General features: G+C 38.1%; 1 protein-coding gene across 1 annotated transcript in view; it reads left to right on the top strand.

Moving 5' to 3' along the window:
• The window catches only part of Heca (hdc homolog, cell cycle regulator), a 50,798-nt gene that overhangs the window by 18,442 nt on the left and 15,651 nt on the right, over positions 1 to 16,705 (top strand). The window contains exon 2 of the mRNA XM_028779206.1: positions 14,874 to 15,914. Coding sequence (XP_028635039.1) covers positions 14,874 to 15,914 — 1,041 coding nt within the window. The remainder of the gene's footprint in view (positions 1 to 14,873; positions 15,915 to 16,705) is intronic.

Below are 16,705 nucleotides of genomic sequence, written 5' to 3'. Positions count from 1 at the left end.
ATAGTCATGACTGATTGTTGGGTTGTTTTCATTTGTACTGAAGTATGTGTAGGACGTAGACATGCCCTCTCCATCTTGTAACAGCCTTTCCTTGTTGTAACGGATTCGTTGTTGCTTGCTGGCTGCTAATAGAGCATTTGAGAAGTACTCTGTTCAGTTTGGCTGGAGGCAACAGGCTGGTCTTCCTAAGTGCCAGTAGAGTGACTGCTTGGGTGATAGCTAGAAAGCATTTTACCAGGTTATTTTGAAAGGAAAGCATGATTAGAATGTATCTTACTTTGGAGATTTCAGCTCAGCAGATTAAATATGTAAATAAAATTGTTTATTTAAGGATATGGATAGAGGAAAGACATTAGCTATATTGTGATAAGGTATTATTGGTTTAAACTCAAATTACACATGTTCGTGAGTTATCCCAACAGGATACACCTGAAAGAGGCTAAACTTATCTCAGTGCCCAGTGTTTTTTCTGCTGTCTAATTTAATATTCTTCATACCAACAGAATATGCTTCTTGACTTTCTTTACAGGGAAGCCTGCTTTTTTGTTTGTAACTTTTCTCCTTTTCTTTTGAACTTAGCAGCTCTATTAGCTTGAGTAAATTCACCTCCTTGTCTTTTTGTGAAAGGTACAGGTCAGGAAGCTGTTATGCTGTAGTTGGGTTTAAATATTTCTTTAATGTGGTTTAGCTTAGAAGTTAAGTAAGTTTGAGTGTTAAGTATGAATGCTGAATATTTTGAATAGACTGTTCTTAGTTATATAACTTTATGTGTCATAGTCTATCTGGTTATCCAAAATTATTGATCACTATCCCTGTGCTCTTTTTTCTTTTTTCTTTTTTTGATTTTTAGAGGCAGAGTTTCTGCATAACAGAAACATAACAGCCTTGGACTCTCTTAGAAGACCAGGCTAGCTTTGAACTCAGAGACATCTGTCTGCCTCTGCCTAGAGTACTGGACTTAAAGGTGTGCACAGCTATGGTGATGCCTGGCTTTTCTGTGGTCTTTTAAAAGTGATGCTAGTGATTCAAACCAGGAAGCTGAGTGTGATGGACAAATACTTTACCCTTAACCCACATCTTTAGCCCAGCTTTTTACTTGTGCTGATGGCTGGGGATGGAAGAAGGAAGGCCACTAAAAAGCTAAATGCCCTTTGGTGTATGACTAAAGGATCCTCTGTATGTTCAGGAAGCATTTGTAGACTCTGTATGGAGAGTTCTTTTTATTTCTAGTCTTTGGAACTATGATATTTTTAAAGAAACATTCAGAAAGAAGCATGGATCATTTTCTCAATTCTGATGGTCATATTTTGGGTTTATGTCCATTTAGGTTTTGACATGAGTCATAACATAGCTTATGTTAGAAAATGAAAATGGGACTTTTCTACCTTAAGGAGATTATTGATGTGTCTTTTTTTTTTTTTTTAACTGATGGAGTTAAAAGCTGGAGCCAGAATAAGAATTTAAAAATGGGTAAAATATCTTTCTGTATTTAGTTTGAATTTGAAACTAGGTTAACTTTTAGGTTTTAATTGAATTTAACAAAAGAATAGGTCTAGGAGAATAGAGTGGGTATACTGTGATAACATAAAAGTGTATGATGTTAAATACAAGTGAAGACCTGCTTGGAATGACAGGATTCCTGTGCTTATTAACTTAGGGCAGCTGTGGTTGCTTGCACAAGGTCAAGCCAGACAACATTCTAACATGGAGTGGAATCCTTTCATGAGGCCTTCCTCTTAACTGGGGTTAATTTGTAATGAGAATAATAGCAAAATTGTCAAAATCAAGTTTTCAAACTCTGGCAGTTAACCAGAGGTTTTTTATTTAATTCTAAGAATGCCTTTTCAACAGAAGTAGTTGGATCAGAATAGTGGGATTTGTGGTGTTTTAACTTGTCTTATCTACCCTTCTTCTTTTACAGCCATGTCAAAGTAGCTTTCAAAACTATAGTAGCTTGGTAATCATGGAAGCTGAGATAGGTCTGGAGTTTCCCTAATAATCCTAGCTCTGCTGAATTGTCACTATTTAATCTGTCTAGAAGCTCTCTTGTAGGGCATGTCCTCTTGACCTGCTAAGAGTTTATCTATTAGTGCAAAGTCTTGTTCTTGAGATGTCTGTTAAAAACAGTTGCCTGCAGTTAACTTATTGAAGCTGCAGAAGTGGCAAGAGTAATTATAATAGTTGGGGCCAACAAAAATTGGTTCATGTAATGTAAAATAGAAAATTTGGGGAATGAAGTGTTCCATGGATCTTAAAATCTTAGATATATATAATCCTGAAACTCTTGAAAACCATGCCCTTGTGCAGGGTAATATACATTTGTTGAAAACCCTTAAAATAAGGCTTCAATTTTATCTGTGGCTAACCTCCAGGTTCTACAGGACCACAAGTTAAAGACTAAAAGAGAGTTTTAAACTGCCACACTACCATTTGAAGGCATGCCCCAATGTATATATGTACACACAGCCTTTCTGCAAAGGCTATTAGACTTATTCAGGTTACTTAAGAAAGTCAGTGCATGTACTAGCCACCAAGTTAGCTGAACAAAGACCTTAGTAACTGCACAGGAAAAAAAAAACTTTACTAAAGTTACTTCACGATAATTATTAGCTTATCTGTATAGCAATAAGTAACAATGACAAATTTTGAACGACACGGAAATCAACACTTTAGTTGTTACCTTAGTATTAGGCATCCAAGTTTTAATAAAACAAAAATACAAGGCAAGCAAAAAACGGTGGAGGGATATGACTTACTTTATTTCCCTCATGTTTAACCCCTATAACAAACTCCACACTGGGCATATAGTTATTTTCGAATTGGCCTACATCTTCAGCGACCGATAGGAATTAGAGCATTTTCAGAGACTTCATGTATTTTCTTTCTTCTACAAATTGGTAGTCAGTTTTTTTTTCCCTGTAACAAATACTTAAACTAATCTATTTATAAAAAGAAAAGGTTGCTGGGTGTGGTAGTGCATGATTTTAATCTCAGCACTCAGAAGACTGAGGCAGCTAGATTTCTGAAATCAAGGCAAGCTTGGTCTGCATAATGAGCTGCAGTTCCAAGCTACATAGAGAGACCTATCTCAAAAAAAGAAAGGAAAGTTTGTTTTGACATATAATTTTTAGAAGTTTCAGTTAGTTTGTCCCATTGCTTTTTTGATTGTGGAGGTACATCAGCAGCATGTGATAGACCAAATTTACTTATATAATGTCTGGAAAGTAAGAAAGAGAGAACAATTGGTATCCCAGTCCCACTGGGACAACACACTCCCAGTGACTTGAAAGCCTTCTTCTCAAAGTTCACCACATCCTATTAACCAAGCTGAGGATCAGGCCTTTAACACAGAGAGTCCCTTGGATTCCAGATCAAAAATACAGCACACACTACAGCATTTGACCTTTTTTTTTTTTTTTTTTTTTTTTGATTTTTCAAGACAGGGTTTCTCTGTGTAGCCCTGGCTGTCCTGGAACTCACTTTGTAGACCAGGCTGGCCTCGAACTCAGAAATCCGCCTGCCTCTGCCTCCCAAGTGCTGGGCTTAAAGGAGTGCGCCACCATTGCCTGGCGAAAAGAGCCCTTTTAAGTGTTGCTTATCCAGAACAAATCCCATACATATGGCCATTGGTATTCATGTTAATGTGGTAGTTAGTTTTAATTGTCAATTTGACAATCTAGAATCACCTGGGAAAGGTACCGCATCAGGCTTAGCTTAGGTTGTGACCATGTCTGTGGGGGATTAGCTTGATTCATAGGAAGACTTGTTTGTTTTGTTTTGAGTGACAACAGGAAACAAAACTAAGGCAGTCAGTATCCTGTAAAATAGGAAGACTCTTTCTGTACATAATTATCTATGATAAACTTGCCCAGAAAACTTAGTCATCATATTTTTGTGAAATGATTAAAGTTTATAGTTTGAGTTTTAAGGCACTTTGGGAGTATATTACGCTTTTCTGCATATGTCCTTGTATTAGTTACGTTTCTGCATATTATGGCCAAATACTTGACAACACACAGCTTACCTATTTATTTTGGTTCACAGGGCAGAGGGGTGTAGTTCTCATGGTGGGGGAAGGCATGGCAGTGAATGTGGCTTGGTTTATAGTGCTGACCAAAAGCAGAGAAAGGGGAATATCATTGTTTTTCTGGCTGGACACAAGACCATGAGAATGGTGTTCCTTACATTTAGAGTTGGTTGTCTTTCTCTGATAAGTCTCTATATAAACACTTTCAAAGACCTGCCTAAAGGCCTGCTTTAATGCCAGGGGTATTCATTAATCCAATCAAGTTGCTCTCACAGTCCTTATCTGTTGTTATTTAATGGTGATCCATTCACTCTAGAAGTAGAAAAAGGGCAGTGGAAAGTGCTGATATCAGCTTATTGGCACACAACCTTATTATCAGTATTTCCAATAGTCATTTGTATTTATTTTTCTGTCCTCCATACTATTTTGCTTCAATGCAAAAAAGATAAATCTACTAGACTAGTGGGGTTTGAAGTCACGTGTTACTGCAAAGGAAGGATGCTCACTGGATTTGCATTGAGGCCAGCCAAGCGGCACCCTTCTCTGGCTGGCTTTGTAAAATGTGGGCTAGAACTTTGGCACCTATCAAGTACAGACTTTAATTTATATTTGATAAAACTGAATTGTAAGTTAAGAAAGCATGTGAAGAGACTTTTGTTTTAGTTATGTACACCTTTTCTACAATTAAATTGTCTTTCAAAAGAATATATATAGTATAATGTAAATAATCACAGAGTATTAATAATAGAGACTTAGTAGGTACGATAGTGTTTATCCTAAGCCATTAGAAAAGGTAGGTTACAAGTTTAGCTTTAGTTCTAGGACTATGTTGGGAAACAGACAGTAGTAGTGGTGTGCTCTAGTTAGTCTTTATTAGGTTAAATAACAAAAGCTGGTCATTTAACTGTCAGACATTGTAAACCATAAAAAAAATGTTAAGGACAATAATTTTTTTATAAATAAACCATATTTATTTTGTCTGCTGTCATTATTAAAAGCAATTTGTCCAAGGGGTGAAACAGTGTGCTCAGTAACCAGCTCTTAGCCATTTGACTTGAGAAGTCTATTTTATTTTACATAGGAGTCCTACACCTCATTGTCCCCAGTGTCCACATTCCACAACAAAAACCTAGGACTGATTTAAGATGTCATACTATAGAGTGGACTACCTACTGGAGAAGTTTGAGGGCTCTTTATGCATATATCTGTGATAACTTACTTAGATCACTCTGAAGTATTTCCTATGTAAAGTTTACAGTTTGAATTTTAAAGCACTGTGCTAGTTAGTTTTTTATCATCTTGCGCAAGGTATAAGACTCATCTGAGAAGAGAGAACTGCAATTGAGAAAATGACTTCAACAGATTGGCTTGTAGGCAAGCCTGTGGGACTTCTTTCTTTTTGGTTAGTGATGATGAAGGAAGGTTTAGATTGTTGTAGATGGTGCCATCTCTGGACAGGTGTCCTCGGTTGTATTAAGAAAGCAGCTGTGCAAGCATTGAGTGAGCAGGCTAGTAAGCAATATTCCTCTATGACCTCTGCTTCAGGTCTTTCCTACAGGTTCCTTCCTGCCTTAAGTTCTTGCCTTGACTTCCTCAGGGGTGAAGTACGAACTGAAAGTTGTAAGCTGAAAAAAAACTTATTCTCCCAAGTTACTTTTGGTTATGTTGTTTTTTAATCACATCACTAGAAACCCTAACCAAGACAGGCATTTGGAGAATATATTATGCCTTTTTTCCCATATGTCCTTATTTTAGTTTCTATGCTTATCAATGTACCATGACTTAGAATTGCTTCTCAGTTGAACTTTTAGAAGATACTGAATAGTAGCAAATATTGGTTGTATTTTCTTACAGGAAGCTGGCATTTGCTGTTCACACTGCCAGATTAACCAGACTATCATGTTTTATCTGTTGGACAGCCTAAGGAAGAGGTATAACCTCTTTGCATCTTCAGCCATTGAAATTCCAGAGGTCGGGGAGGATACGGGCTTCCCTATGGTGTTTGTCCTTCAGACACCACTTGGAAACTCCTAAGAGAGTAGTACATTATGAGGTCCTGAACTATAACTTACATGATAAGTTATATAAGAAAATAAAGGTGTTTAATTTTGGCCAAATCTTGACTATTTGTTACTGACTACAGAGGATATTGGCAAAGATTATGAAAACCCAGTCTGTTTTCTCATGAACAAAAAGACTTTAAAATTGGAGAACAGTGCTATAAAATGACATAAAGACTTTAAAAGCTGTCCAAAAAACTCCCTGCAGATATCCATGTCTACAAGCACGCACTTGTACATATAACTATTTTTATGATGTGATGCAATTTAGAAAACTGGCCCTGCTTTTCCTTCCAAAGAATGCTAGTACTGTATTTAGATGCTAGAGTACCATGTAGTTTTCTAATATTCTTAAGCACTAAATCTGAGGAAGAGAAAAAGCTTACAAATTTATTGTCTAAGACAGTGTGATCCCATTATATAAATCTAACTGTACAAATTTCAAATAGAATAATATTAACAAAAACTTTACATTATATGCATACTTTTAGCAGATTCATCCTTCCAAATTATGCACAAATCACTTTATATTTCTAAACTAGCAGATCATTAAATTATAAAAATGCTTTGTTACTCAACGGACCTACTTGGTTTTAAAGGTACTAACTTTTGGTAGTGTGCTTCTGTGAATCCCTACTTTAATAGAACATCTTCAAGGATTTGGGTAATATTGTGTTATTTTGATGTTCTCTGTTATAATTTATACCCTTCAAAGTATTTGGGTGAATTGATACTAGCGTTTAAAAACCTTGTGAAAATCAGTAACTCTGGAGGAGAAATGAGATGGGATAAAAGATACCAATATGTTACATTGTTAATTTATGAGGTAAACTAGATGTAGAAATAAAGCTGATACAATTTAAAAGACATCCATTAAATTAAAAAAATGTACAGTATAGTGATTGCTTATTTATGCATTTTGAATATGTTTTTCCTATACATGAATCACAGACGCAAGATGATTGATTTTGTTTTGTTTTTTTGTTTGTTTTGGTTTTTGGTAGGGGCAGGTCTTTAGAACCAATTTCATAAATAAAATTATATTTTGTGCTTTATAAATCCCTGTCACACAAGTTTGGGATAAAAGGGCTTAGGTTGGAGAAGATATGAAGTGCTTATTTTTCTGACATTGAGGGCAGATCTTTAATCAGATGTTAAAACAAGTCAGTTAGTAAAATGTTTGGAGTATGCCATCCTGCTTTGTTTATAAGGGAAAATACACCACTACCTCTTTGTAGCTTTAAAGACACACGAGAAGTCCTGATCAACAAGGAGTGAAGTTGAGAGTAATGGTGTGAGTTGGAGTCAGTAGTCTCTGGCATAGGAGTCTATGAAAGGGATTTGAGGCTAAAAGAAAGATGAAAGGAACCAGGTGAGGAAGAGGAGGGTGTGTGCTTGTGTGTAGTGGAATTGGAGAAGTAAGAAAGGATTAATGTACACTTTTTGTGCTACCCTCCCTATATGTCTCAGCAGTCTGCATATGTGGACAGAAGGTTGGTCACCTCTCTGGAGCTGTGCTGTGAACTCAGTTTCTTGATTTTTTTATTTTTAAATTTTTTTTTAGCATTGAGTTGTTGCAAACTGATAGGACTTTTTAGCAATAATTGTTTAAAGTTAAATGTATAGGTGTTAAGCTCTATTTGAACTACCTCAATAATTTTTATTACTCATAGTGACCCTTTGATGTAGGCACTGTTATTTCTGCCATTTTATGGGAAAATAAAAAAGAAAAAAAAAAAAACAGTTCATGGGGCAGTTAAGTGTCTTGGCCAAGGCCTGAAAACTAATAAATTGAGAGCTACACAGGCTGACTTCCATGTCTGAAGCTAGAAAGTGAAGACAGTTAACAGGATTTCATGCTGTGAAAAAGACTACTTTGACATGAGTTGTTTAGAAATTCTGAAATTCATACTTGGTCTCCTGAGTACAGAAGTCTGGGCACATAGTTGTTGTTTGAGGAAGTGAGGTGACAAAAAAAGGCTGGATAGATCTGTCCCTCCTTCCTATATCTGTTCACTAGCACTTCAGCTACAGTATTATATCTGCTTAGTCCATTCCTTCTGTAGGAGGAACTAAGGTGGGAAGAGTAAGGAGAGGAAGAGGAAGAGAAAAAAGGAAGAGGAGGAGCTAGAGAGGATTGAGATGTAGGAGGATGGACAACCACACGGGTATAGAGAGCACTCGTGGGGAACAACTTATAAACTTATACTTAGGTTAGCTAATTGGGATACAACTCTTTTTGTATGGGCATCTTGTTGTTGATCATTATCAAACATATAAAGCCTTTGATTAATCTATAAGAATTAGAGTCTCATTCCCTTACTGGGCCCACATGGATGACGGAATGGTCTGGGCAATGCCCTGCCTTGCAGAAACAGCGTGGAAGATTGGCAGAACCATCTCTCACACTGGTGTCTTGTGGGTGGCTGGTTCTAGCTGCTGCACGCATGTGGCCTCTGGTCGAGAAACATGGCGGCTGAGCTAGGCAGAGCCGTTGCAGCCTAGTCTGATGAACCAGAGGCCGGTTTTAAATAATTACAATACCTTCCATCAACAAAACATTTATTACATACCTACTGCATTTTCCTAGTCACAGATTTATAAGCTTAGGTAAGACCTTGTTTCCACTACAGACTTCAAAGGTCTGGAAAGTTTTTATAAAGTCAGATGATCTTTCTTCCTCACCCAGCCCTACCTAATTCTTAGTATGCATAGAATACTTGAAATTGTTTTAAGAGGAATGGAGAGAACTCAGTTTTACAGTTAAAATCCTGAAAACAGAGTACCTTATAGGTGAGCGGCAAATGACTATTCTTTATTGTTTTAAATTTAAATTTTTATTTTTTGAGAATTCATGCATGAATACTTTATCATTTCTACCCCTGCTTCCCTCCCTCCAGCTCCTTCTGTGTGGCCCCTACTCCCTTTCAAGTTCATGACTACCTCTTTAATTATTGTTATGTATATGTTTATGTATATATGTATATATACACAACTGTTGAGTCCATTTAGTATTGCTCCTGTGTATATGTATTTAGGGCTTAGTTAAATCTATCAGGAGGCTTGTGTCTAGAGAAGACTGATTCTCACTCAGCAGCCATTGATTGCTTATATCCCTTCATTCAAAGGTGGGGCCTTGTGAGATTTCTCTCACCAATATTGGCATGTTATCTAGTATTGTCATTATATAGGTTTTGTTTTAATGACCATGTTGTTTAGATTTCATGGGTACAGCCTCCCTGTCAAGAATAGAAGACACTATCTTGCAGCACATATCCTGGTCCATTGGCTCTTCTGCCCCTGATATTCTCCATGGTATTTCTAACCCTTAGATGGAGGATTTGTGTTGTAGATGTGTGTACTTGGGGTGAACAGCCAGCTGCTCTCTGCATTTGCAGTTTACCTTTAAAAAGTTGTTAGGCCTGAAGCAGAACCAGTGAATAGGATGAAGAGAGATGACAGATTGCCAAGTAACCTTAGCCCTGTTCCTTTGTTGTAGAGACTTGAAACTTCTGAGTTTTGTCCAGAATGGGCAAGATCTATAAGAAAAAAATTGCGTATTTTCTCTTGAGTATGGGGAAATAGATTCTTAGCCCTGAATACTTGAGGATAAACCTGTGAAAACCAATCCTGTAAGGTTTATATACATGGTTTTGGTGTATATATTTGGAGGGGCAGGAAGAGTGATGTGTGGAGTATGTGTGGTACATTTGTATACATGTTTGTATGTATGCTCCAGTTCGAAAGTGAAAGCCAGAAGTTGACCTTGGGAGCCTCTACCAGTGTCTACTTTATCTTTTAAGATTGTGTTCCACTAAAGGTGGGACTGATTTGTTAGACTGGCTAGCCAGCAAGCTCTAGCAAACTGCCTATCTCCCTCTCTGCTCCTGTACTAGACTTACAGATGAGGACACCACACCTGGCTTTTAGGATGGTGCTGGGGATTCAAAGTCATGCATGTGTGGGTGACATTAATTAAGCACCTTATTAGCTGAGCTGTTTCCTTAGCTCTGTAGACATTTTTTTTTAAACATTGCTGACTGCATACACGGACATTTTCAGTATCACTAGTGAGATTATCATGATTTAATGTTTAAGGGGATGGTTGTGATGCATGCTTTTACTGAATGTAGAGGTTTTTTTTCTTAAGGTTTCTAATATGTCTGGTTAGTTCATCTCATATCTTTGTGGGACTGCTATTCTCTTAAGAATTAGAGATTTTAGGTGGTGCCTTTGTTTCAGTATCTGCACAAGCAGGCTGATCTCTTGAATTTGAGGCCTGCTTTGGTCTGTGTAGCAAGTTCAAGACATTTGGGGGTACATAGTGAAACAGCAACACAATAAAAGAGTTAGGGATTTTATAATACAACTGATTTATTGTAGATATGATTTGGAATCTGTTGGTGCTGTTTTCTTAGAGTCACAGAATCTGTTTCTAGATATTTTTTGGTTAGGAAGTGAAGAGTGTAGCATCACCTACTCACTTAATTTCTAAGCACTTACTATATAGTATGTCCAAAACAGAAAAGTGGGAACTATAATGGGGCAGTTTGCATTTAGTTGTAGAGCTAGCCACAAGGTATAATATTATGGTAGAAGTAGTTGGAAGCAATATACAATATAATGCAGTTTATATATAAACTTTGCGGTTTATAAAGGCTGCATACATCTGAGATGAGTAATTAGGTGTTTTTATCTTCACAGGTGATAAATGGCTCACTGTAGGTCAGCAGCAGAATTAGCACATGCACACCATCTTTTTTACTCATCTCTGTTGCCTGTCCAATGTGGTCAGTGGAAGTGGAGACTGCATGAGAGGATAGGGCATAAACAGAAGTTCCTGTGCTGTTCCCAGTGGACTTTTTCTTTTATCATTTCTAATCATCCTATTGCTTAATCTCCTGCCTTCCATCTTCACTCTGGGATTGGAGGTGTGTCACAGAGTGAGGTGTCTACTGCTTGTTTTACTCAATATTAAGCAACCTCTTGACTTTGTATTTGTTTTTGCAGCCTAGGTACAAGGCCACATTACAAAGGCTGATGTGTAAACATGAACTGGCAAGGTGGAGTGCTGGCCTATATTTGTCAGCCTTTCATTGGTATAATGAAATACCCGAGGCAGGGTACTTGTGAAGAGTTTAACTCATATGTTTGGAGGTTCCAGGGCATGGTGTGTGTATGGATCCGGTTCTGTCCGGGCTCTGTATGGCTGTAGTACAGGAACAGGTCTTTAGTTAGCCAGGTTACTAGGATTACATTTCAGAAGTATTCCTAACTAACTGAAGACAAAAGCAAGAAAGAGAGCAATTCAGTGATCATACTCTTGCTCCAAGAGACTAAGAGTGTCCTTCCAAAGGCACAGTTCTCCTTAAGCTCCACCCCAAAAAGATGCATACCCTGTCACATTGCCACAATGGGGACCAACACATGAATATATGGGAAGTACCCAACTGTGCCCACACTGTAGCATGGCCTTTCCACATAGAAACCTGGAGGCAGAAAGCAGCTGAGACCTGCTATGGTAAGTGATGGTGTTAAAGGCACAGGGAGGTGTTGACAGAGCTATGAGTTTCTTATGTCTTCCTTCCATGTATCTGCATTAGAGCTCTTTTTTAAAATAAGATTTATCTATTTAATGTGTATGAGTACACTGTTGCTTTCTTCAGACACACCAGAAAAGGGCATCAGATATCATTATAGATGGTTGTGAGCCACCATGTAGTTTCTGGGAATTGAACTCAGGACCTTTGGAAGACCAGCCAGTGGCCTTAAAGTCGCAGCCATTTCTCCAGCCCTAGAGCTCTTAATATAGCTTGCTTGTTTGTCCAGCTTCAAGGGTCTGTTAGATAGGAGTTGCTTAATATTCAGATTTAAGTGTATCTGCTGCTTTGTGGAAATGATCTAAATAGAATTTCTTATTAGTTTACCTTAGTCTTTTTTTTTTAAGGCAAATGGACTTCAGGGTTTACATTATGAATATTGTGAATGAAGAGATCAGTAGGCACCCTTAGTTAATTCTGGGTTTATATATCTTAGTTATTATTATCATCATCATATTTCCAAGATATGCTATTTAAGGCTGTTCCTATGAAGAATTAAAGTTTCAATTGAGTGAAGCAACTGAATTGAATGAAGCAACTGAACTTTAATTGACTAACATTTTCAAGGACATAGTCCAAATTATTATAGTTACTCAGTATACTTTTTTTTTTTCAGTGTGCTTTGGTATAATTGGGTCTTTTTCCATTTAGGATTACAGCCCTTTCTTCCTTCTGCTTTTGTCATGTATGAGTTTTACATGGCAGTGTCTTGATGCAACTTTATTCAGCTCCTGATTGTAAAAGGCCTGGGTCAGGTGGTATAGTAGGTGTGTGAAGGTAGTCTTTGAAGCAGTGAGCAGGAGGACCTAAGGTTTCATAGATGTCATACCCTTTCTGTTCTAAGCACTGTGTGTATATGTATGAATTTTTTTAATCATTAACAACTAAAGTATTTTTATCTGCATTTTCCACAGAAGAAACTGACAAGAAAAGAAGTAACTTGTCCAAGGGTACTAGCTTGTAAATCTATGGGTCATGACACCCTTCGGGGTTGAACAACCCTTTCACGGGGGTCACTTAAGACCATCAAAAACATATATTTAAATTACAATTCATAACAGTAGCACAACTATAATTATGAAGTAGCAATGAAGCTAATTTTATGGTTGAGGGTCACCACTTCATGAAGAACTGAATTAAAGGGTTGCAACATTAGGAGGGTTGAACACTGTAAATGGTATTGGTATGCAGGCATTGTGATGGCAGAATTAATGCTATGAATTACTCTCATATATAATATGGGATTTGTACAAATGCCAGAAATGCCTTGTTAGGGAATAGTAAATTTTGATTTTAGTTTCTACTTGGGGAAGTGAAGAAAGAAATGCTGACCACTGGTTCCAGTTAGTAGTCATATGGAAAAGTGGGAGGCAAAAGAGGAACAGCATAGAAATGCAGGCTAGAATGTCATGAATTATGTTGAAAATTATAGAAGTGCAAAGAGAGCAATTGGGGAAGCTATTGGTTTGTTGTGTCCTGTCTTTTCTGGGCAGGTAGTCACACTTAGTCTCTGCCCATATAACTGGCAGCTGTTAGTTTGTGCCTGTGGTATTGAATGGCTAGAACTGTATCTGGTCTGTTCCTGCCCTGATAGGCTCTTAATTTCCCAGTTTGAATATACATTTTGCTAATTTACTATCCCTTGTTGAGACCTTAAGCTATTACCATCCAAAGCTTCTTTAATAAATAACTATGCCATAAGCTATATAGTAACGGTTCCATTAATATAAGAACAACATCAGTAAGCCTTATATGCTAGGTACTGTGAACTCTCTAAGCATGTAATTCTAAGCATGTGCATATTTCTCACCAAAATTATAACTTACCAATTATAAAGTGTGTATGTGTGTATATATGTATACAGATATCTACATACAGATACATATATATATATATATATGTATATATAGATACATATATATGTGTGTGTGTGTATATATATTATATTTATTTACAAACATAAACTAACCAGCCTACTTTCTTAGGGTTAGTATTTCTTGGAATTCAGACTTACTTTTTCTCCTCTTCCCCACTTTAAAAAATAATATCTATTTTTTTCATATTGTAGAAAAAAATGAAAATAAAGTGAATGTATATATACCACTCCCAAATGGACCATCTCATCCCACTGTCAGTAGGTTCTGTAAAATTAGGCTCTGAACCTATGTTGATACATAGTAGCACTCAATTCTATAGCTTACTTTTAGGGTTCACTGCTCGTGTTTATGTGCTGTGGATTTTGACAAGTATGTGTGGTGATAATGCAGTTTCTGTCACAGTATCATACAGAGTAGATATACTGTCCTAGAAACACGTTCATCCTTCTCTTCTTCGCTTCCCTGGTAACTACTGATCTTGTTTAGTGTCTCTATCACAGGTCTTGTTTACATTTTAAAAACATGTATCCTAAGCTTAGATATTAGATTGATGCTGAGAAGCTATAAGAATCCGATGCCTGTCAGTCTCCATGCACACATTTACCTTTTCAGAAATGGGCCTGCTTTGAGCTATTACATTTTCTTCAATCATGGGAATCTGCTTAGCTGTTTGGACCGTGTGTGGGTAACATTATATGACTTCAGAAATGCTTCTTTGTTGCTTTCTTTCTGTATGTTTTAGGAGAATGGTTGTTTTCTTTCTCAACTGGAATTCTGTATAGGGCAACAGTCTGACCAGACATCCTGCACTTAGTATCTGGTGTCTCTAGGAAAAGAGATGAGGCTTGTCTATTTTCTCAATGTTATCTGCTATTCAGGACAGATGCTATCAAAAACCCCTGGTGTTAAAGCATTTTGGGGGCCCTTTTGAAGATGACACCAGAACTGGTTGGTGTAGTAGCTATATATTAATTCCTAGTTGCCTTGCAGTGACTCGTCTTTACAGGAACGTTGATACTGTCGTTATACCCACGTCTTGAGAAAACTTTATGCCATATTGTTGTAAGGCCGGACACACAGTTGAACTGTGAAAAATTTGGATTTCTTGGAATTTACCAGTATGTTTTTCAGCAAATAATAATAGAAAATAAATTTATTTGGGACAGCATCATATCAGAAGAAAATAATGGATGTTTCTAAATCTCCCTGGTGTTTGCTCCAGGAGAAGTGTAACTTGCATGAATGGGGACAGGTGGATGCCCTCTGGAGTCCTTGTATCCTTTGCTGAATCTTTCTTTTCTTCTTTCAGAAGCTCCTTGTGCCACACCCCTGATCTGCAGCTTTGGGAGACCAGTGGACCTGGAGAAGGATGACTATCAGAAGGTGGTGTGCAACAATGAGCACTGCCCCTGTAGCACCTGGATGCATCTTCAGTGCTTCTACGAGTGGGAGAGCAGCATCTTGGTGCAGTTCAACTGCATTGGCAGGGCCCGTAGCTGGAATGAGAAGCAGTGCCGCCAGAACATGTGGACCAAGAAGGGCTATGACCTGGCTTTCCGCTTCTGTTCCTGCCGCTGTGGGCAGGGCCACTTAAAAAAGGACACAGACTGGTACCAGGTAAAGCGAATGCAAGATGAAAAAAAGAAGAAGTCTGGGTCAGAGAAGAACACAGCAAGGCCTCCAGGGGAGGCTGGGGAGGAGACAAAAAAATGCAGGCCCCTGAACAAGCCCCAGAAAGGCCTGAACCATGACCTTCCTCGGCGGCATTCCATGGACAGGCAAAACTCCCAGGAAAAGACAGTCAGTTCTGCAGCCTATGGGACCCGTTCCCCTTGTGGCTCCCCTGGCCAGTCCCCACCCACGGGCTACTCTATCCTCTCCCCAGCCCACTTTAGTGGTCCCCGATCTTCCAGATACCTTGGGGAATTCTTAAAGAATGCCATTCATCTTGAGCCTCACAAAAAGGCCATGCCAGGAGGCCACGTGTTCAGAAATGCCCACTTTGATTACAGTTCGGCTGGTCTGTCTGTACACAGGGCAGGACACTTTGACACCCCTGTACAGTTCCTGCGGCGACTGGACCTCTCTGAACTTCTCACTCACATCCCCAGGCATAAGCTAAACACCTTCCATGTCAGAATGGAAGACGATGCCCAAGTAGGCCAAGGCGAAGATCTACGGAAGTTCATTCTTGCAGCCCTCAGTGCCAGCCACAGAAACGTTGTAAACTGTGCTTTGTGCCACCGGGCACTCCCTGTGTTTGAACAGTTCCCTCTGGTGGATGGAACTCTGTTCTTAAGCCCCTCAAGACATGATGAGATTGAATATGATGTTCCTTGTCACCTTCAAGGTATAGGTGTTGATTCACCTTGCCTGGTTTTTGTTTGATAAAACTCAAAAAGCGAACAAGATCGAACTACATTTTTACTTTATTTAATTGTAACTGGCATGTTTTTATTCTAGCCAGGGACTAAATAGGTAACATGAGTATTTCATCTTCTCCCAGTGGCTGGTGGTTTTTGTACTCTCATCTCACTGTACTGGGTACAATTTGATGTCCTTGTTCTGTGCTAATTTGATGAAAGGATAGCTAATGTTTAGTTTTTCACAACTGGATAAAAATTTTGGAAGGAATTACATTTTTCTCTTTGCTGTGAAATAGTTTGAAACCTTTAATGTGTCCAGCAGACTGTGATCCTTGTAAACTGGGAAAGGAGGAAACAAGAAGGGACAGTATGACTTCATATTAGTTGAATTAATTTTAAAATTGTGAAAGATGAGAACATTGATAGCATCAAAAGGAAAATGGAGAATGATTGAAGCCCAGGCATGCCCTTGTTTGGGGGACAGTAGTGGTCAGCTTATATGTATGACAAAGACTTGGGTACTTTTTAGCCATAATTTAAATACCAAGGAGTTGGGCAGTACAGGTGTGAAGTTAAAACTGTTGAACTTCCAAAGAAGAGATGCATGCGTATAATAGTTTATAATTTTAACAGTATGCTACAGTGTCCGATAAAAATGACTCCTGTCTTCTTCCCACTAAACCCTGCTGTTTCCACCCCCAGAGCCAAACATTGAAATGCTAAGTGATTCTTCAAGGTTTTTGACATCAGGATTTTGAATACAGTTATCTTAATT

This window comes from Grammomys surdaster, unplaced genomic scaffold (assembly GCF_004785775.1).
Source record: "Grammomys surdaster isolate TR1022 unplaced genomic scaffold, NIH_TR_1.0 348, whole genome shotgun sequence".
Taxonomy (NCBI): domain Eukaryota; kingdom Metazoa; phylum Chordata; class Mammalia; order Rodentia; family Muridae; genus Grammomys; species Grammomys surdaster.
This window is presented reverse-complemented; position numbering and strand designations above follow the sequence as displayed.